The 22681-nt window shown below is 41.0% G+C and overlaps 1 protein-coding gene across 3 annotated transcripts in view; it reads right to left on the minus strand.

The window, feature by feature from the left end:
- KLHL32 (kelch like family member 32) overlaps positions 1 to 22681 on the minus strand; it is a 945199-nt gene that overhangs the window by 112652 nt on the left and 809866 nt on the right. For all 3 annotated transcript variants that reach the window (XM_078646842.1, XM_078646843.1, XM_078646844.1), the window contains one exon: positions 5655 to 5713. In XM_078646842.1, coding sequence (XP_078502968.1) covers positions 5655 to 5713 — 59 coding nt within the window. The remainder of the gene's footprint in view (positions 1 to 5654; positions 5714 to 22681) is intronic.

Here is a 22681-nt window from a genome sequence, read left to right on the forward strand (position 1 = left end):
GAGGAACTCTGGAGGGTGCTGTTCGGCCTTGGGATGCCTCCATACATAGTGGACCTCCTAATGAAATTGCATAAAGCGAACTACGCTCAGGTCAGGTGAGGCTTGAATGGGGAGAAGACTGACAAGATCAAGGTAGAGAGGGGTGTCCGGCAGGGTTGCGTCCTAGCACCCACCCTCTTCTCGCTTTATGTGAACGGGGTGGTTGATTACTTGCTCGAAGAACCAGCAGACGCCCCTACACTCTGCAACGTTAAGATTCCAACTTTGTTGTTTGCCGACGACACCCTTCTCATCTCAAAAACTCCCCAGGGGCTCCAAAAACTCCTGAACCGGTTTCAGGATTTCTGTGTAATGAGAGGTCTTGTTATAAATGTACAAAAAACCAAATATCTAGTAATGCACCCTCCTAAAAAACTGGGCCGCCCTCCTATCCTGAACTCTATTCCCCTAGAAAAAGTTGCAGAATTTGACTACCTGGGAATTCGGCTGAGCGACAGCATGAGTTGGGTACCCCATACCACCAAAATGACATTGGTTCACAAAAGAGTGGGGGGAGCCTTGTTAAAGGAGTACAACTCATCATCGAAACATTGTGTATCTCCAATCATCGATATATACAAGGCCAGAGCGGTACCGGCATCACTTTATGGAGCAGAGTTATGGGGTCTGGGCGGCATGGAGTCCCTGTCTAAAGCAGAGAACAAGTTCATCAAAGATCTATTGGCAGTCCCGATGAGTACCCAGACTGTCCCAATGCTTATGGATGCGGGCTGCAAACCAATTAAAGACCTGGCCCGCCTCCGGCCCCTCCTATTGTGGGCCCGACTGTGGAGGGTCCCGGAACTAAAATCCTATGCAGACGGGCTGGCAGAGGTAATGCATTCGGCTGGCTGGCAAAGGATCAAGTGGCTCAGGGACATTAAACTCCTGCTCGGGGAACTAGGTCTGGGCTCCTGCTGGTTTACTCATTCAGCACCGCCAAAGGAGATCCTGAAAAAAATATATTGGGGTTGGGTGTCCTCAAAACTCATGAGCAATCAACATCACTGCAACTCCACCGCAGCATATTTGAGGATCAAAGATGTTACTGCCTTCGAACCCTTCTTGGATATTATCTCCATTCCAATGGACCGGGCTTTGTACATCAAGTTCAGACTAGGAACTTTACCCCTAGCCGACCTCCTTTCCAGATGGAATTCGAATAAGCAGTTATCACGCTTCTGTGCCCTTTGTTCTGATTGCTGCGAAACAGTGGCGCATTTTCTTCTTGACTGTCCAGACTATGCGCGCCCAAGATCTTTTTGGCTTAAACCGCTTTGTAATGAGATGGGTATCCGCCAACATTCTGTGGCTCTTCGCATTTTATTGACCAATACTGCCCCCCCTATTGTTTGTGCTGTGTCTAAATTTTTTAAATGGGCCTGGTTGATACGTCTCAAAAGACTGTCTTTATCGATTTAATGCTTCTTTTAAAAAATAATAACTTATTTATTCTGCTTTTATCAATTGATGTATTAAGTACAGTCTTGAGTTTTCGATATGATGTTTTTATATTATTGTGTAATGCTTTTATGATATACGCATATCGAAATAAAGCTATCAATCAATATGAAAACCTGTAAGAACTACTGAGTGGCAAAGGAGTCTTACTGAAACCACCTAGTGGCGTCCTTTGCCCCAGCCAATGAGGTTGTCAAGCAAGATCTGACAGGTTTAATTAGATGCCCTTGGATCTGGGGCTCAAGCTTACTGCAATAGATGAGCATCAACTCGATTTTAGTCAATTTTAAGCATTGGGCAAATAGCAGACACTCATGTTTGGATGGTGTTAATGTGTGATCTCCGACTTTGGATGTCGTTAGGCGATGACACTTTGAGGTATAGTTGCCTTTCATCCTTATATAGCCTGAGGGAGATGTCTTGCTGTGTGAGGAGGATCCATAGGAGGTTTAATGTATAGTTAGATGGATATACCTACTTCAGGATTGCAGCATGGGGGAATCCCAGACTGGTAGGCCTTGAAATGAGAACAACAATGCACTTGGCCATAGGTTGCACAAGAATTGTATTAAAGAAAGTGAGACGTTAAAGGAAAGGAGACTGCTGCATTAGCAGAATGTTTCAGCAAAAAAAATGTTTTTAGCTCAAACTGGTGAAATGTTGCAACTTTAAAAAGTGAAATATAATGCAGATTCGGCATTTGCAGAGGTAAACTGTTCAGATTTTACCAGAGGATTGCTGCATTTATATCCTAAAAACGTGATACCCTTCTCTATATCAATGATGTGTTGTTGCTTCGTTTGTATTCTGAAATTTCGTTTGTTCCGCCCCTTAAGCAATTTTATTTTTTAATCACATCGTTCTCAAAAGCAGGCGCTTTAATTTTTCATGACTTTCTTTTTATGTTTTCAGCATCTAAACACCATTAGAGGCATAACGTTTGTTTGAAGTGCAACAAGTAGTAACAAAATACTGTGTTGTCCGTAAGCATCGGATTTCAGACAACTCACAAAGATTTTTATCTCTGTTTTAAGGCACGATGCCTTCTTCATTCCCGATAAATATTAAAGTACCACCAAGCGAGACACTCTCACAATAAATATTTAATAGACATACTGTGTTGCAAAGATTTCCCATCTCTGAAAGAGATACTCAAGCACTCCCAGAGTCTAGTCTGAACACAAGTAAATCCAAGACTGACCTCCAGAAGACAGGTTTTGAGATACATGTAGCAAAGATTAAATAAATGAGGGGAGCATTTTATTGAATGAACTATGTACGTTACACGCCGTTTTATTTTCTGCACTACTGTATGTTTTACAAAAACAAATTCAAACCCGGGAATTGGAGAGGATTTGCCAGTCATCATTAAAGAAGTAACAATATTGTATTTTAATTTAAAATACTGTTATTAACTGTCGAGTAAAAAATGTTTGATCAAAGTGTTGCGTTCATTCTTATATTACAAGTCTGTATTTTCTAAAGCAATGGGATTTGTTTTGTATCACTACCCAACAGTGTAAATTGTTTTATTAGATAATAATGCTGCATAGATTGTCTTTCCCTTAATATTATTCTGCATAAATAGATGTTTTGAAACCACAGAATTTAACCAACTCACATATTGCTTAATGATACCAGTGGCACTGATCTCAGCTACAAAGGCTCCGGAAAACCGACCGACCGAACTGTGTCTTGGTAGATGGAGTTGAGCACCAACTTAAGTCTCAGTGTCACCACTTTTGATGGTACAATCGCAGTTTTCAGCATTTGTCCAAGTTCAAGTCTGTGGACCTCTCTGGTCAAACAGCATATGCAAATCCACACAGACTCTTCTTTGGAGGATGAGCAGTTTCTGCATATTCAATCTGATTCACCGAATCGAAAAACTAAAATTTGATGCATCTAACTGGATTAATATTAACACAATTATGATGGGGACTCCAACATTTCAACTGCTGGAGGATATGGAGCTGTTTGTTTCAGCTGGCTGAGCAATTAGTATTGTTGTTATTGTGGTAAAATGTTTGTAGCCTCTACATTAAAACAGATTGGTATTAAGCGTGTAATGTGTAGCCATACCAAAACATCTGCATTTCTCTCTGATTATTACATTGTAATGCGAGTATTGGGCAGTCTTAATTCAGTATTTACACCAGAAGTGGAACTCATATTTTAACTATGTGAGAACTAGGACCAGTGTACACAGGTTCCGTGGTTAGTCCAGGAATTTCAGAATTGTAACTCTGCTGTGCCACACTTTTAGGATAGTATTGCCTAAATTAAAAGTAAAGCATAGGGTGATGTAACCAAATGATAAGTAGCGTCCGGAAATCCACACAAATCTTTGGATTTTAATAGAGTTTTTAATTGAACATTGCTTTTATTGCATGCCTGTATATTGGCTGTTTTATGTATTATTTGTATTGTTCACTTTGTAAGGTCTAACAGACTGAAATAAAGGTTGTTGGAATGGAATGGCAATCAAAAGAAGGTTCCAGTTAGTGTCTGCTACCCTGGTTCTATTTGTGGATGTGATAAAAAGTTATTGGGCATATGGGCATCATTACTACCTTGTTTGTATTCATCATCACTGTCTATTCACAGTGAGAGGGAGCAAACACACTGGAGAAGTGGCTACACACATTTCTGTAATTTTTTGTCAGTTCACCAAATAAATTCCTGCCTCTAACTACTTTTTTTGTATCGCTTCCTAATAGTTACACCCCCCTCTTGTTCTTAGTCCGTCTCCATTTGAAGCAGGTCATAAGCCTGATTGCAACATTTTTGTTGCCTATTGAATTTTACCATTGTGTTCTCAAATGGGTTCCTTGCACGCTCACCGTGTTCACAGGATTCTTCGTTGTCCTGCAGGGTCTGTAATGAACCTGTCTGGGGCATGGTTGATAAAGGGAATCATGCAGGGCAAGTCAAGTCTGATTTCAAGAAGCCCCTAATGCCAGTGAAGACTGACGTCCAGAATGCTGACCCTGACTGAGCATCTTGCCTGTCTCCAAGATTGTGGATTCTTGTGAGATAAGATATCATACATCAGTCACCAGTGAACTGTGATGCATGAAAGCCTGTCATGTCTGTAGTAAAATTTGGAGCAATGAATAGTCAACTGCACTGCCAGGGATAAGAAGACAAATATAAAGGCAAAATACACTTCACATTGGAATTACATTCAGAGTCACGATCCAGAAGCGTTCTCACACATCCAGTAATGAGGTTTGCCATCTAGGAGATGTAGCCTTACCCTAAGGAACTTTATCCTTTAATAATGGAAGGTTCTAATTGGTCAGAGCTTTTATATAGGATGGATTTATTGATTTGCTTCTCTTCTGATACAATATTTGATGGTTAATGTGCAATCACGGCAGAAGAAGGAGAGACAGTGTCAATACATATTGCAAATATTGTTGATACTGTCATGGAAGTTGTAAGTCGCTCAAGACCATACAGTGAAGACGTTGCTGCTTCTATAACCTAAACTATTTGGGCGAGGTTAACTGGTGAAAAAGTTGGTAGAGGATAGGAAGACCTTGAGTTCATACAGGCAACAAAATAGTCTGCAGCTTTCAAGACCACTTATACTGCCCCTAAGGAGAAACAAAGGCAGATAGTTTAAGGAACTACCCATGGCGTAGGGATTGTTTACTTTGACAAATCACAAAACCACATCTACCTCTGAAGGCATAATTTACTGCTACAGACCGATTGCCTCAAGTGAGAGGACACTCGAATGTCTGCCTTTGTACGAATCGATGATCATGGAGCAATGAGCATAGCACACAGAAAAGAGGATCTCAGATTGAGAAACCGTTATGCTCAAATGTTTGGGAAAAAGCTAGAATCTAGAAGCGATAAAATGGAAACAAAGTCCAGAAATGGATCCTGCAGAAGGATGTTGCTCCAGTGCCTGAAGAGGAATGAAGTCTAGGCATATATTGCTTATAATTTCTGATACAGAGGCCAGCAAGCAAAGTTTGCTCAGTAGTGCACCAGAAACATGTTTATTGAACGCAGTAAGTTAGGTACTGTATTTGGTACTTTCCGATAGATGAAAAAAGGAAATATATTTAGCTCAGTTAATAAGCAGCGATTTACAGAATACTGTTTTCATATTTAGGTATATTAAAGTTTTAACATACCTGGCTGGGATCATACACCATTAGCCTGTTCTGATACTGCGCAGTGTTTGTTACTCCACCTAAAAAGAAAAAGTCACAGTGTCTGTGAGAATCTAGCCATTTGCAAGAAAAAGAAATGTTTTGGTAAATGTTGGGTTACTTGTGTTTGCTCTTCATAGTTCATGTAATGAAACAGAGAGCACGTTCAACCACTGCCTTTTTTCAATGCTTCATTTCTTAAAAACACATTTAAAAATTTGGATCTATCATTGTTAAATGAATTAAAATGTAACTGAATCACAATAATTTAGAAAAACTATTCAATGATTAAATTCATACAGATATTACGACCACCTTAGTGGAAAAATATGTCATGATACTAATTGTAACGTAGGAAAATGTAAATAATAAGTAACATGTTCTGGTGACTGGTGTGTGTATATATACTTTTAATTATATACCTTAATACTAAAAGCACTTGTATATTTTGTATTTACAGTACTTCATTAAAAAAATGAAGAAAAATAAGTGCGAGGCGCAAGCGCCCTTCTTAGAACCCCACCTCAGGCGCTGCAATGTGCCGGGTTGCCAAAAACCAAAGTTACCTATTCTTGATTCTGTTTCATGTCTCTTTCTTCCAGCATCCTATACTTGCTTTTCTCTCTGACACTGTTTTCTTATCTTTCTCGATCTTACCCCTTTGCTGCCTTTCTCTCTTGCTCTTAGTCAAAGTCTGATGATGAAAAATAAGACCCAGTCCCTGAAAATGAGTTCCATTGCCCACCACCTCCAAAGACTGGCACAAATTAAGCACTGCATTAAAGCTCAACTACAATACTACCTCACTGTTAAAAAAAATCAGTATGAGAAATACCAATTAGCTCTCTCTCAGTTTATGTGTTACCTTTGATGGATTTCATCAACAGGAGATACTGGGACTATCAGAATTATGAGCTCTAAGGGCAAATCGCTGATAGTGGTAGTCCACACATAGATTCACCTGCTTCAAGCAGTGAAATCTCTGGGTGGAAGACTGGCAAAAAACCTACGGACAGTGACAATTTCCTAAACTCACCTTTGTATACCTTCAAATTACTGAATTAAAAAATGTAATTTATGGTATTGAAGACATGGAGTGAGCATGTAGACTATGTCAGCATGGTAAGTATGATTTCCCCATGTTATTCCCCTAAATGCATAATTCCTGTTATTCTACACCCATCCCTCTGGAATCACCAAAACCAAGGTGATGGAAAATCCAGTGTGGGAAAATACCAGGAATGGTTATGAGCAACTCATAATGAGTTCCTAAATGTTTTGTTGGTAGTGGTGAATAAAAATTAAAGAATTAAAATGATTTGCCATTTCATTTAACTTGACAAGGCTTGTAAAAAACATAGGCAATGCTCAATATGGTGTTGTGAAAGCCTAGAAAAAAGTAATTAGAAAATAAAGGAACAAAGGAACTTGAAAAATGTCCTGATCCTCCTGGATCACGCGACTGCATTTGTCCATGATACCTTAATAGTCTGACTTCAACCTATTGCTGTGTGACAAGAGCCCACCATTTACGGGGTTTATACTCTTACCCGATTGTCCTTTCAACATCTACATACATTTTCTAGAAGTTGTACTATAACTAATCATATGTAAACTTGTGACTTCAAACTGCAATGGATGTAGAAAAGGGATTTCCTTAACCAACTAACCTCAGCCTTTGTATGCCTGCAAACAATGACTGAATAAAAAAAATAAACTTGTAGTATTGAAGAAATGGCGATAGCATGCAGACTATGTTAGATATTTTTAAATAGGTGTTTTGTAGCACTCCTGCAGTTCATTTAATACTGCCACACTAACAGAGAATTGTGTCCTCTTTGCTTGACAGTAAGGGTGTTGTCCCCACGTATGCATATGGTGATCCTGGATGAGCTACAATGCCTCCAGTTCCTGCTGGAGGAGAGCTTCCAGAAGACCTTACAGTCCATATGGGAGTCTGGATCTCTGGCCCCCAAGAATGGACTGGTCTCTCCTGCAGAACAAACGACCATTAGAGATCCAAATAAAGGACAGTCTATAACTAGGGTTGGCCAAAGCCACTAGCAGGCAGATTCCCTAGGTCTTCTCAATGTCTATACAGTTTAAGAGATGCTGACATGTTGGAAGTTATCCCAGACCTGATGACTTCTAAATGGCAGTAAATAGGATACATGCTGCAGCTTAAACTCGATAGATCGAAGATAAGAAAATGTAGGATCCCGCTCCACTGCTTATGGGGTGAGCATGGCCCTCAATTATTTGCTAACTACAGGGATTTGAACTGGTGACACTCAGGATACCTATCTTTGATGGGCCCTTAAGAGACACAAGTGAGTTGTAGCATCACATTGCATGTTCTCTCTACTGCCTCACAGCATATTGGTCTCTGTCCCCCCCTAGAGATGGTGGGAACACCTTGGGTTATCCCTAGGGAGGGAAGAGGCTGCCTAAGTTCTGTAGGGAGGAATGGAGGGTTCAAAAATGTACTGTCTGATTATGAGAGTGACAAGTAGATAACAAGGGGCTGAATGAGTGAGGTCTCATATATGGTGTTGTCTAAATGACTTACATATGTGTATTATGTATGACCCATCTTTCCAAAAAGCTTCAGCAATGCATGTAATTCGAACACTTTTCAATGCAGCCAGCTTCTGACCCCTTATTCTATCAAGATTGACTTTTGTGGGTAAGATCAGACTTGCCGATTTAGAATTTTGAGGCCCGATCCGTATTACAGTGCCATTTGTAACTCCTGCACAATTTGTGCAACCCACTGTTTTTGGGTTACCCAATATTTACACAATTTGGAACAAACAAAGAACAACATAACTTGGTAATTCTGCCCTTGGTGTTCTTGTACATTGAATAATAAAAATGTGTGACGTAGCAGACAACAAAGGAGAGAAAGTAAACCTCTTAACATGGCAAGGCTATTCCCCCCCCCATATTTACCTATTTATTTTTCATCTATTTTATCTAGCGTGTGCCTTACCACATCAATGTCTCAATTGCTTTAAAGAGTCAAATAAGTTTCAGCTATACAATAATTGGCATCAACTAGCAAAATGGACCAGAGGTTGACAAAAAGATGACGGTATATAAAAACAATATTTGTCAAATCAATATCTAGAGAAAAGGCAAGTCTTTGATTCTCCCTGAAGCAGTAACACGAGCACAGAGGAATAAGGAGGAACAAATCAGTATCATAAAGTGGTACTGTTTCTGGGGAACATGTCTTCTGCATCCCTTAAGCCAGAACACATTGAGGTTTTAGAAAGAAGTGTTTCCTTCTGCCCATTAACACAGTGGGACATTGCGAAAACAGAAATGATTCTTCAGTTTACAAAAAACCTCAAACTACAAGCGTAGGTCATTCAAAATAATGATATCTCATCAACATAGCACTACAACCCAATTTGACAAGCAGACAGAAGTAATTTGTCTAGTAATGACCCTGTCTTAGACAAGTCATATAAATGATCATAGTGAAGTAACTGGCCCTCAAATCAGGGATTTATTAATTACCATTCAGTTGCTACTAATCTCAAACCAAAGTCCATATTAGCCCCAGTAATCTCACCTGGCAATTGGGTTTATCTATTCCACACAGTGGTAAAAGATACATTAAGGAAAGGTGAACAAAAAGTTAGTAAAAGCAAGATATGTTTACCCAACTATCTGACAAGAATTGGAATTCTGGCAGGTAAAACCTGGTCTTAAGTTGGCGAAACGAGGAGAAATGCATTATTTCTCCTCGTTTTTGCTTTTTCCATGTGTGCTGCCTTGTGCAGCACACATGGAAAAAGCTAATTGCAATGGATTGCTTATGTACGGGAAGGTGCCTCTTCCTGTACATAAACAATCCTTTAAAAAAAATGCCATTTTGTGACTTTCATGTGTGCTGCATGAAGCAGCACACATGACAGTGACAGAATGGCATTTTAGGACTGTTTATGTGCAGAAAGGGACACTTTCCTACACATAAATAATCCTCCCATGCACGCAGACACCCTTGCACTATGGTGCAAGTGTGCCTGCGTTGGTGCTAAGTTGCTAAACCTAGCGCCATCGCAGGGGGAAACGTAAGGCTGCACCACATTCTTGTAAATATGGTGCAGCCTTGCATTTCAGAAGTGGTGGAGAGAGGCGTTAAGCCTGGAAGGTTAACGCCTCTCTCCACCACTTCTTTGTACATATCCCCGTTTGTGTCAAATGCTGCAAATGTAAACACTTTTGTTATTGATATAACATGGAAAATTAAATAAACTATAAAAGTAGAAAACGATTAAAATGCTCCATTTTTAACCAGGGCAAAACAAACATCTGACATTGGCAAGCTGATGCAATGATCAATTTTTAAAATATTTTTATGGGAAGCATATGCCACGAAAAATTAAAAGAACGAAAAAAAAGACCACTTGCTGCGACCTAGATATTGTGGGCAAATGCTTGCAATAAACATTTTAAGTTTTAAAAATGATGAACTATTGTGTATAATTGCAATAAAAAAAGTATTAGTGCTTCCTACAGGCAAAGAAAAGCTTTGAAAACTGCAAATCAATCAGATAGTTTAACCTCACATGGGTGAATAAAACATATAATAAGGGATTAATGGAAAAAAAGCATTTGCAAGTTTTTTGTTGACACATCAAGCTTTACATTGAAATACACTTCTTTTAAGGTGGTTTTGCACATGTGAAATGGCAAGAAATGCCATCTCTCACAGTGCAAGAGGGCTAATGGTCTGAAGTGGGTTGACCCTTTGACCCATTTTGTATGCTGTGGTGGGAGGAAGCAAAATGTGATTCACAGATAAACAGAACACTGAACTTAGAGCGCGGTGCCAAAGCCTCTATATAAGTATTTTTAATTATGATTTTTTTGGTTACCGTAGCCTGTAAAGACATCTAAATCTGTTGCCAGGTCAGACCCCAAAATGGAATTTCCACGATTTCCTCTTTTTAGGTCGAGCATTCCAGACCGCTTGTATATACTTTAGTATATGCTTATTATATACTTATATGTGTGTATGTACTATGTGGGCTTTGGAGATCAGCCGTAGGACTTGTCTGCTTCCGCTTAGGGACTTTTTTTCTGCTCAACTGTCTCCATTTAACTGTCTTGATAGAAAACGACCAGCAAAGGTCAGTAAAATACCAGAATTGCTTTCTGCTAGGAGACTCTTTTTTTTCTTTTTCTGACAACTGCCTCTATTTAACTTTCTTGATAGAAAACAACCAGCAGAAGTCAGTAAAATACCAGAACCAATTTAGCATTCACTAGATTCCAGTCCATAGAAATACTCCAGTACCAGTAGACAATAGTATTTTTTTCATAGCTTGTATTTTCAGTAATATGACCACCGAAGGCCCTGATTTTATAATAAAAACTATACTTTGGACTATACCATTTCTCGCGGAAAGGCAATATTTCTCTCCATGTGTTCCCATACATGCCGTGTCCCACAGTTTGGTACTTACTTTCCCTCCATGTTAAAGAACAGTAGATGTTTCAGCACCCAGGCTAATGTACTGCATAGATAAATACATATAAGGTCCCAAAGGCAAGTCCGATTGCATTGCAAATGCTTGTTTACATTGCATACACAAATAGTGAGCAACATTAAGATGGCTATTATATCCGACTAAAAACTGTCATCTGCATTCCATTTGATTTCTTCCCAATAGTTGTATATTTGATCTCACATTGTAAGAACTACTGATATATCTATACAGTGAGAAATGCTGTCCTGTCTTCACATTTATAAAAACTACACTTAGCCCTCCCCATCAAATTGCACTATCAAGGACTGTAAATGTGAAGTTTTAAAGTTCAACATTCTCTACCTACAGTCTAATTTACTGGAATGATCTCATCAATATCAACACCCAACAAAACAGCTACATGTTTTCTTACATACAAGGACTGATGAGATATGGAATCACACTCTTAACCTGCTTAATTCCGGAACTTGCTCTGTGGACCAAGATTGGGACCTGTTAAATTGATAAAAAGCTGAATGGCAGAATCTTGAAATATTCTACAACTAAAAGAACAATTGATGGACAGAATGCAGAACAATGTCATAAACCCGAGTACAGAGATCTGGGCCTCAATCCATCGTTTTTTGCTTTCCATGCCATTCCAGTTGGAACCCAGCCATATGCACATCCGTTTTGACCCTGTGCCCAATGGGAACAGTCCAGACCGAATTGCCAGGCCAGGTCCTCCGTGAACTGGAAACAAGCATCCTAACACCGGTTTCGGGATCTTGACTCCAGTGGCATGCAGAGCATGGGACCCACGTCTGGGAATAAACTGAGGTGGTGTGGAGAGCAAAAGAATGATGGATTAAACCCAGATCCTTGTGACTGGCGGTGAATGTTTGCATTGTCCAGCATTCCCTCCATCATTTGTTTCTTTTGCATTTGTTCCCCTAAGTTAGAAGGGTATGCCCAGACATGGATCCCGTGCTTACTGCACCACTGGGTTCAAGCTAGCCTGGTTGATGTGGGGTGATGCCCTGAAACCGGTCCCAGGGTGCTTATTTCCGGTCCAGGGAGGACCTGGCTCGGCAGTTCGGGCTGGACTGTTCCCATAAGGAATAGGGTCAAGACTGATGTACATATGGCTGGGTCCAAACTGGGGTGATGTGGTGCAAAAGAATGATGGATTAAACCCAGATCCTTGGAATGGCGGGGAATGTTTGCACTGTCCAGCATTCCATCCATCAATTGTTTATTTTGCATTCGTCACCCTAAGTGGGAAGGGTATGCCCAGACATGGGTCCAATTCTCACTGCACCACTGGATTCAAGCTAGCCTGGCTGATATGGGGTGATGCCCCGAAACCGGACCCAGGATGCTAGTTTCGGGTCCAGGGAGGACTTGGTTTGGCAGTTCAGCGGGACTATTCCCATAAGTAACAGGTACAAGCCTTATTTGCATATGGCTGGGTCCAACCTGGGGTGGTGTGGTGAGCAAAAGAATGATGGATTAAACCCAGATCCTTGTGACTGGGGGTGCATGTTTGCATTGTCCAGCATTCCGTCCATCAATTGTTTCTTTTATATTCTACAACTAAAGCACGACTACACATTGACAATGAATACTGGAAACCTAATGGAACTGAGACATTTCCACAAAACTAAAAATGCAGAGGATTTCTCGCAGACCTCGATATCACTAGTATAAAATACAGCATAAAGGGAATGGTCAGCCTTTAAACAAAGGTAGTTAATACCCCACAGAGCCTAAATTACTGACCTTCTTGACCCACAGGCAACATGGTCTAAGTTCAATACTCAGATACAAAACCTCGGTATGCATATATAAATACAACACTCACTCAAAAATCCTGCATTTAACCGGAAACATTAGACAAAACACCTCACACACATCTAACACAGGGCAGATACACCATATAATTGGGTATCATTGTGCTCACAACAGTCTTTCACTGCAAGAAATAACACAGTCGTACAACACATGCATAAGACAAAACTCTATATTCACATGTAGCACGTCACATTCACCATATAGTTGGGTAACATCAAGCCCACAGCAGAACTTACGCTAATAAACATAACATGCATACGAAGGTACTGAAAGGGGGCTTTGGCCATAAGTATGGCAACACATAAGTGTGCCCTGCATCTAAGTGTCACCATGCCAACAAAACCACAATCAACGTTAAAGCATGATACTGAACGAATTAGGCAGAACACAGATCACACAGCCAAAACTGATCAGAACCACCCGACAGTTGGATTATCACAGAGCTCACAAGAGTACTAAATGTAATAAACAACAATCACAACCTCCCAAATGTACACATCAGAAAGAACTCTACACATACATTCAACACATAACACATTAAATCCAACCCCACCCTACATCCCACAGTTAGTAAGGTAAATTAACAATTTGCCCCCCCCCCCCGAACAAGATGCCATACTCTCATCTACCTCAGGCACATACAACTATATGGCCCATTTCAAATTACACTTTTCCAAGATGAGAAAAACTGAAATTGGTAAAGACCTCGTGTCATACGCATCATACATATTATGCTGTATAACACACATGCACACACAAATAATGCACTTAAACAGTATATAAATCATAAGCTTACAGAAGACGACTCACACAACCACTCACAGATCCACACAAACACTCGCACCCTCACAGACCCACTCAGAGACTCATGAATGCTCTCACAGACCCACAGACCCACTGACCCACTGAGAGACTCACATACCCACTCACAGACCCCCTCAGACACTCATGCACCCACTTACACACACCCACTCACAGACCTACTAAGACACTCATGTTCCCATTTACAGACCCACTCAGATTCATGCACTTGCTGACAGCCCACTGAGAGACTCACGTACCACAATGTCTGACACACTCATCCACTCTCACCCACTCACAGACCCACACAACTACTCGCAGACCCACTCATTCATGCACCCGCTCACTCACCCAGAGACTCACCCATCCACTCACAGACCCTCCCAAACACTCATGCACCCACTCACAGACCCACTCAGATACTAACACAGACCCACTCAGACACTCACGCACCCACCCACAGATCCAAAGAGGCACTCATGCACCCACTCACACATCCACACAAGCACTCACACATTCACTCACAGCGCCATGTTCACACCCACACAGTCACTCACACACCCATACAGCCACTCACACCCCCACTCACCTACCTATACAGATACTCGCAAACTCTTTCTCAAAGGTTACAGGTTACAGTTAGGGAATAAAATTGAAAAAAACATTGAAATCCACTGAAAAAAACGAAAGATTACAGGGACGTTGTAGTTAGGAAATCAAATACAATTTATTTTTAGAAATTCACAGAAAGAAACAGGTTACAGAAACAGGTTACAGGAACGTTCTAGTTCGTAACAGAGTTCACTCGTACAAAACCATAGAAAGTCAGCAGTTATAGTTACCTGAGCCAACTATAACTTACACCCCACAATGCACTGCCTATGACCTCACATATTACATCACTTATGACATCACGCTCCCAGATAATCCACAGGTCTCCTCGTGATGTATTCAAAATACGATTTTAATTCAGGAATATGTAACACGAATTAACATCATGTTAATTTGTGTTACATATTATTTGGGAACGTGATGTGGCACCAAATCATGTTTTGATATATATATATATATATTCACTGAAAAAACCATAGGTTATAGACCATATATAGTTAGGAATTAGCATTTACAAAACCTTGAAAATTCACTGAAAAAACCATAGGTTATAGACCATATATAGTTAGGAATTAGCATTTACAAAACCTTGAAAATTCACTGAAAAAACCATAGGTTATAGACCATATATAGTTAGGAATTAGCATTTACAAAACCTTGAAAATTCACTGAAAAAACCATAGGTTATAGACCATATATAGTTAGGAATTAGCATTTAAAAAACCTTATTTTACTCACACAAAACCATTGAAATTCCATATATAGTTAGTTGCACTAACTATATATCGCGCACCCGCAATCCACTGCTGATGATGTCACATATTACATCATTCATGACATGGTCAGTGACATCACTGATGACATCACTGATGACATCTCAAATGACATCACTGATGACATCACTGATGACATCATCCAGTGACTGTGTGTTTCTGTAAAGTTTAAATATGTTTTACATATTGAAGAATGAGTAGATGTAGAAGTGTCTGGATGAAGGATTTAGTAGGTGCGTGACTGACTGTATGAGTGAGTGATTAAATGTGTCTCACTGAGTGCATGGGTTAGTGACTAAACTGTCTTAATTTGTGCATCATTATGTCTGTTGTTCTGTAAACTGCTGCATGTGTTGATCAGTAGCTATATGAGTAACTATATGGGTTATTGATTGATTGCCCAAATATTTGTATGGGAGACTGAGTGTGTGTGTGGCTGGCTGGGAGGTGTGTGACTCTGTGCAGATCAATGTGTACTTGTATCAATGATTGTATAAGAGAGTAATTATGTGTTAGTATATGTTTCAAAATGTAAGGTGCTCTATGTTTAACTGTATAGATTAGAAAATGGAAGTGTGATTGATTCTTTACAGGACTGACTAGGTGTGTGAGTAACTCCATGGATGAGTGACAGAGTGTGAGAGTCTGTATAGGTGTATGAGTGCATATGATAGTGTTGTAAAGATGAGTGATTGTATGTATGAATGATTGTATGGGTAAATGAGTGAATGTGTGTGTAAACATAGGAATCACTGAGTGCGTATGTAGTAACTAGTATTGGTGTGTCAATGGTTTCAAAAATTATACTCTGTATTTAACACTGGGTGTAACAGAGGTTATATTAAAGTGTGAAGAGATGCATTGTATTGTCACATGAATGATATCATCAGTGATGTGGTCATTGATGTCAAATGAGATGTCATCAGTGATGTCATCAGTGATGTCATTTGAGATGTCATCAGTGATGTCATCAGTGATGTCACTGACCATGTCATGAATGATGTAATATGTGACATCATCAGCAGTGGATTGCGGGTGCGCGATATATAGTTAGTGCAACTAACTATATATGGAATTTCAATGGTTTTGTGTGAGTAAAATAAGGTTTTTTAAATGCTAATTCCTAACTATATATGGTCTATAACCTATGGTTTTTTCAGTGAATTTTCAAGGTTTTGTAAATGCTAATTCCTAACTATATATGGTCTATAACCTATGGTTTTTTCAGTGAATTTTCAAGGTTTTGTAAATGCTAATTCCTAACTATATATGGTCTATAACCTATGGTTTTTTCAGTGAATTTCAATGGTTTTTTAATAGCAAATATCATAAGCTGTCGAATGTCAAGTGCGTGGTAAGAATTTTTTTTTTCGTGTTTATGCACACTGATCTGCTTTGATTGCTGCCCCCCACCCCTCATTTCTATTAGGAGTACTCTCTCTTTGCAGATAGTGAAGGGTAGTTAACGCAGCCCTTTCCCCCTTTGTAATCCGTCGTGCCTGCTTCTCTCTCCATTTGATTGATTGTTCTCTTTGGTTCATTCTCTATTTACAAACAAGCACAGAGTCGCAATACTCTGTTTAGTCTTTGCAGATAGCGAAAAATCGTGTAAAAAAACAAAAGGAATCGAGCAAAATCAGTAGGCCACTAATGGGATCTCTTTTGACCTCGCTAAAATAGAAACATTAGGAACAACCTGTTGAAAATAGCAATGCGTATGTATATAAGCGGCGTTCATTTGTGTTCACAGTACCCCTTGTTGATTGTTTCAATCGAGCATTGAATTGTTCGAAGTTAATTCTCTTAACGATCTTCTCTACCTGCAAACGAGGAAGAATAGGAATATTCTATCTCCCTTTGCAGATAGTGAAGGGTAGGTAACGCAAGCCTTTAACACGTCGTACCTATTTCATTCCTCATTGATTGATTGATTGTCCGAACATTGACTGTTTGGGAATTAGTTCTTTTTGGAGGTATTCCCTGTTTGCAAATAAACGTAGGAAAATCTTTGCAAGTAGTGAAAGGGTACGTAATGCGGACCGTTCTCCCCCGTTGTAATCTGTCATGCCTATCTACTCCCCACTGATTGATGCACCTTTTTCACCCGGACCATTTACTAGAGATACGTCATCTGGCCCGACCAGAGAGCACCCCTAGTGAAAAGGACATATGCAATAATAACGAAGTGATCACTGTATCCTGTTAACAGAAACTTTACCATGAAACAACCTGGAAAGAAAAAAATAGGAAAACGAAAATCAGTAGGCCACTGATGAACATGAACTTTTATTAAACAACGAACAAAGAAACGATAACATAACGTAATGATAAAACCTATTAATGTCCTAGAAACAAGAAAACGTTAAAATATGCCAGTGGTGAGAGACCAGAAAAACAGTAAGAGAAACCAAATCACCCCTCGCTGTCCCACCGCCTGCCACGCCAAAAAAATCGATAGACTAGGGAAAATGCAAGTCAGTAGAACATCCACCCCCACTCTGGAAACTTCCAAGGTGGGGCAGGGTTCCGGCTACGCCCAGCCGGGAGCAGCCCATATAAGGCAGGTCCTGCTGCCACGCCTCGGCCAGGAGATCCTAACGTAGGGTGTAGCCGGAGGAGAGGCCGAGACCAGCGGGACCCGGCCAGGGGATTGCCTTTACAACGCTGAACAGTTGCAGGGGGGGGGGAATGTCTCCTCGACCCTCCCCTCTCTCTCCCAGTCCGGCCGCGGTGGCCCTTGAGAGTTGCAGGTAGTCCCGCCACATGCTCTTCCGGTCCGACCACCAACGGTCGGGGGGCCGAGGCCGACGGGATCCGGCTGCAGCCGATAAACCAAGAAACCCGTTCATGGGGCCAGAGCCAGGGGCGTCCGGCCGACATCCACCGGAAGCCCGGCCCGAAGACGGACGGGACACTTCTTTCTTTTATAATGGCTGCGACAACACTGGGGGGGGATGTCTTGCACATGCCTCCGACCCCCCCCTCGTCCTCATCGCCTGGTCCGGCCATAACAAATCTCAAGCGAGACGCCGTGGGGTGCACTGGGAGGGAGAGACGGTGCGAACAGGCCTCTCCCGCCTCCCCAGGTGGAGACTTCCCAGCTGCACCCTCAGCGCTCCAGGCGGTGGCATCCTAACAACTACAGTGCTGCACAGTTTCGGAACGACCCAGATAACGGTTCTTCCACTGTGGCCATGCTGCAACGTCTCGCCCGGCAGGGTGGAGCCCGTCCGCTCATGTGACCCCGCGATCGCCGGTAGCTGCCGAACTCTCAAAATGGCGGTCGACCTGGCAAGAGCGGGCCCAACATAAAGAAATGGCCCGGTCACTGGTTGACTCCACCACCGTAGTCCTCCACGACCTTGAAGATTCTAGAGGAGCCGCGGGAGTCTCCGACCCCCGATGGGGAATGACTGCCATGATCGCCCGTGGAGTGACGAAACTGTATCCGCGGGACGTCGGCGCTCCCATGCTGGCGCCAGCCTCACTTTGAATTACTACAATCCTGCAGACCTCACTTCCGGTGAAAGCACAGTGTGACCCGGTAGGAAAAATTATTGCACCCCCTCCCCTTTTTGACTGATAGTTCAAACCACCGATCCTTTCCTTTGCCCTTTTAACGGAACTTTGGACTGCCTCCCCCTCTTTTACATTTTCTAGAGAAAACAAAACATTAACCACTACATTAGCATAGCAGTTGACACCAGAACTGTTTTCAAATTGAAAACCAACAACATCTTCAACAGAATCCTTTTTGTTTCTGCTGTGACCCTGCTACAGCACAGGCATTGTCCCCAGCAGTAATTCTGCAATGCCGGTAAGAATAGCTGTGGTGCCTACTGGACTCACTCACCCCCGCGGCGCCCCACGCCGTTTTTTGCTGGGCGGCAACTTACTAGACATCACTTTCGTGCCATCTAGATTTCAGCGCGTTCTGCTGCCTTGGAACTATTCGCACAACAGACCGCTACTGACAAGAATATTTCATTATTGGTGCTGTCAATTTCAATAAATCTATTGGATAATTAAAAAGAAATTGCCACGGTCTCTTCGTTGTTTAAATGTTTTTACTGTTTTTGTTTTGTTGTATATATTTATATGTTATTAAAGTTTTATATTCCTACTACTTTGTTGGAGTGCTATATATTTTTAATGTGACACATAATTGTAAAAACTTTGATGTACAAAGAGTCATTCCTGGAATCTTCCGCTTCAGGCTCGGTCCCCTCCCCAATCACAATACAGGATGGTTTTCAGATAGTAGGAACACGTGTGGTGTGACGGATCTCATCGAGTGTGGGCCTTGATCTACTATAACTCCTTTGAAGAGGGGTGATTCTTTACAGCTGGGGCCATAAACTACATCTGCAGGGCTAGCTGATAGCCTGGACAATCGGACACAGAGAAAGAGGAGTGTCAGAGGGTGCGGTAGTGAATAGGGCGAAAGGGAGGTGTCGGGCGGGCACAGAGTGTGATTCTCAGGGAAGAGCAGCGCAGATGGGGGGAGGTTTATTGCCCATGCATAAGACAGAGAGCGGTGGTGACCAGTGCCTGGGGGAGATGCTTACGAGGGTGAGGAGCCATGCTACGAATCGACAGCGTGCAGAGAGTGGGTCTGGTCAAGACATCTAAAATGGCTGCCGTGCACGACAAAAGTGTGGCATTTCAAAAAAGGCAAGATGGCGCAGACAATGTTTTTCAACACTTCCTCATTTCCTTCGAATCGAACGTTAACAGACGTTGGGGCATATTACCAAAGTTAAGCGATATTTATCGCTAACGATGCTTACCAACCAATTTTTTACCACTAAGCATCGTCAGAAATTATCGAAGATAAACCTTACTATTATCAAGGTTTATCGCAAATGCGATAATAAACGGCCGCAATGCATGAATATCGCTAAAAACTCAGCGATATTCATGCATTACCGAGCTAATACTCTTAGCCATGTTATCCACCTCCCATTGGATAACATGGCTAAGAACTGCTCAGGGCAGGTGTTACTTTTTGGAGATATTCGCGCTTAGCGCGAATATCTCCAAAAGTTGGTAATAGGAGATAGATATCTTGCATGTTGTAATGCAAGTTATTGTGGTATATGGAACTCATACCATAATCTCTCAGGAAAGCAGAAACTGATCCTTTTGGGACCGCCTAAAAAGGCCTAGGGGGTGAGGAGTACTCTACTTTGCCCCCTTTTCACGTTCCGAACTATTTTATTTTACTCTCTTCTGTAATTACACAAAATAGCAGCGATAAGATGCATCGGAGACACACAGTGAGAGAAAGGAGGCCGGAGATGAAGAAGACATGTCAAATACACATTGGAGATAATATAGTGGCAGAAGGGAAGTAAATATGAGTAAACTTACCATGTAACATAAAAATGTTGCACTCTATACTATAAGTCTCATTTTATACTACAATCACTTCGCTACAACCTCATAAATTAAAAATAAAAATGAATAATGTCTCAAACAATTTTTGATTTCTAAATATAAATTTATTCTTCAGAATTTTCTAAATTTGAAAGAACTAGTAACATGTCCTCATCAGCAATGTCCTCATTAAAAGTCTCCAATGATGATTCTTGTAACTCTATGGTCTCCAAACACTCGATAAATTCGCCATCAAGAGATTGATCAAAAAAATCATTCAAGTCATCTCCTCCTTCTGACAATATTTCATTATTGGTGCTGTCAATTTCAATCAATGTAGTGGAATCATTCAAGTCATCTCCTCGTGACAATATTTCATTATTGGTGCTCTCAATTTCAATCAATGTAGTGGAATCATTCAAGTCATCTCCTCCTTGTGACAATATTTCATTATTGGTGCTGTCCATTTCAATCAATCTAATGGAATCATACAAGCCATCTCCTCCTTGTGACAATATTTCATTATTGGTGCTCTCAATTTCAATCAATGTAGTGGAATCATTCAAGTCATCTCCTTGTGACAATATTTCATTCTTGGTGCTGTCCATTTCAATCAATCTAATGGAATCATACAAGTCATGTCCTCCTTGTGACAATATTTCATTATTGGTGCTCTCAATTTCAATCAATGTGTTGGACAATTCAAAAGAAATTGCCACGGTCTCTTCATTGTGAGCCATTTTATTTTGAAATTGCTTGCTGTAAATTGCAGAAAAAAATAATCACTTTCATTTATCGTCTTTAGTAATACATAATATAAAACTAACTTTATCAAGTATTTAGTATAACAGAAGGACTGCAAATAAATAACAGAAAACATTTTTCAAATTATCTTCAAGTGTACAACATAGTTCCCCATACAAAGTAACAACTCACCTTTTTAAAAGTAGCAGAAGTGTTAGTACTGTGTAAATCAAACACCAGAAATTCACCACCAAAAATTCCTCACAAATGTACCTCAGACAGTAGTATCACAAAATGGCTGTGGTTTCCTCTCATTTGACATATATACATAACCAATTAACTTTCATCACACACAAATACAAAACCAAAGTAACATTTTAATTGGTTCTAAATTTCAACACTTTCAAATGTGTTTTCCCCATGCAATTTTCCATAGGACATTTACATACGTCTACAGCCTGAATGGCTGAACGGAATTACACCAAACTTGGCAAAATGGTACATCAAACCTAAGAGGTCAGGAAGGATCTACTATGCCCCCTTATGGTCATTTCCCCCTTCGCTTTGGCCTCCTCTTGTCTCTCAATCCTACCGAGGGACAAGATGGCGGCCGCTACGGACTGTTTGGAATGTTGACAGACGCCGGAGAACCAATCAGCTTCGCAAAGCTCCGTAACGCGAAAAGTACGCGAAGCGGAGCGCTGTTACAGATATATATCTTTTTTTCAACGTTAATTTCTCAAAATCCACTGGAGCACATATATTGAGACCTAGCAAAGGCACATCGGGCTACCAGTCCCTAATATTTTGCCAAGTTTCGTGCAAATCCATTCAGCCGTTCGATTATTATTATTTTGGTTTTTTTTTGCCCCGCGGGGCCCTTTTAAAACCTCCACATCAAACCTAGGGGGTCAGCGAGGATCTACTATGCCCCCTTATAGTTATTTCCCCCTTTGTTTTGACCTCCTCTTGTCTCTCGATCCTACCGAGAGACAAGATGGCGGCCGCTACGGACTGTTTGGAATGTTGACAGACGCCGGAGAACCAATCAGCTTCGCTTCACAAAGCTCCGTTGCGCGAAAAGTTCGCGAACCAGAGCGCTAACCGGTCCGCTGTTACAGATATATATCTTTTTTTAAACGTTAATTTCTCAAAATCCACTGGAGCACATATATTGAGACCTACAAAAGGCACATCGGGCTACCAGTCCCTACAATTTTGCCAAGTTTCGTGCAAATCCATTCAGCCGTTCGGGCTAAAAGTGAGGCCAACCGCCCTATGGAAAACTCAATGTTAAAAACACGTTTTGGGACCCCCCTTTTTTCTCGGCCCCCACTGGACGAACCCCCCCCAAATTTTCAAG

The sequence above is a fragment of the Lissotriton helveticus genome, chromosome 6, assembly GCF_964261635.1.
Source record: "Lissotriton helveticus chromosome 6, aLisHel1.1, whole genome shotgun sequence".
NCBI classification, from domain to species: domain Eukaryota; kingdom Metazoa; phylum Chordata; class Amphibia; order Caudata; family Salamandridae; genus Lissotriton; species Lissotriton helveticus.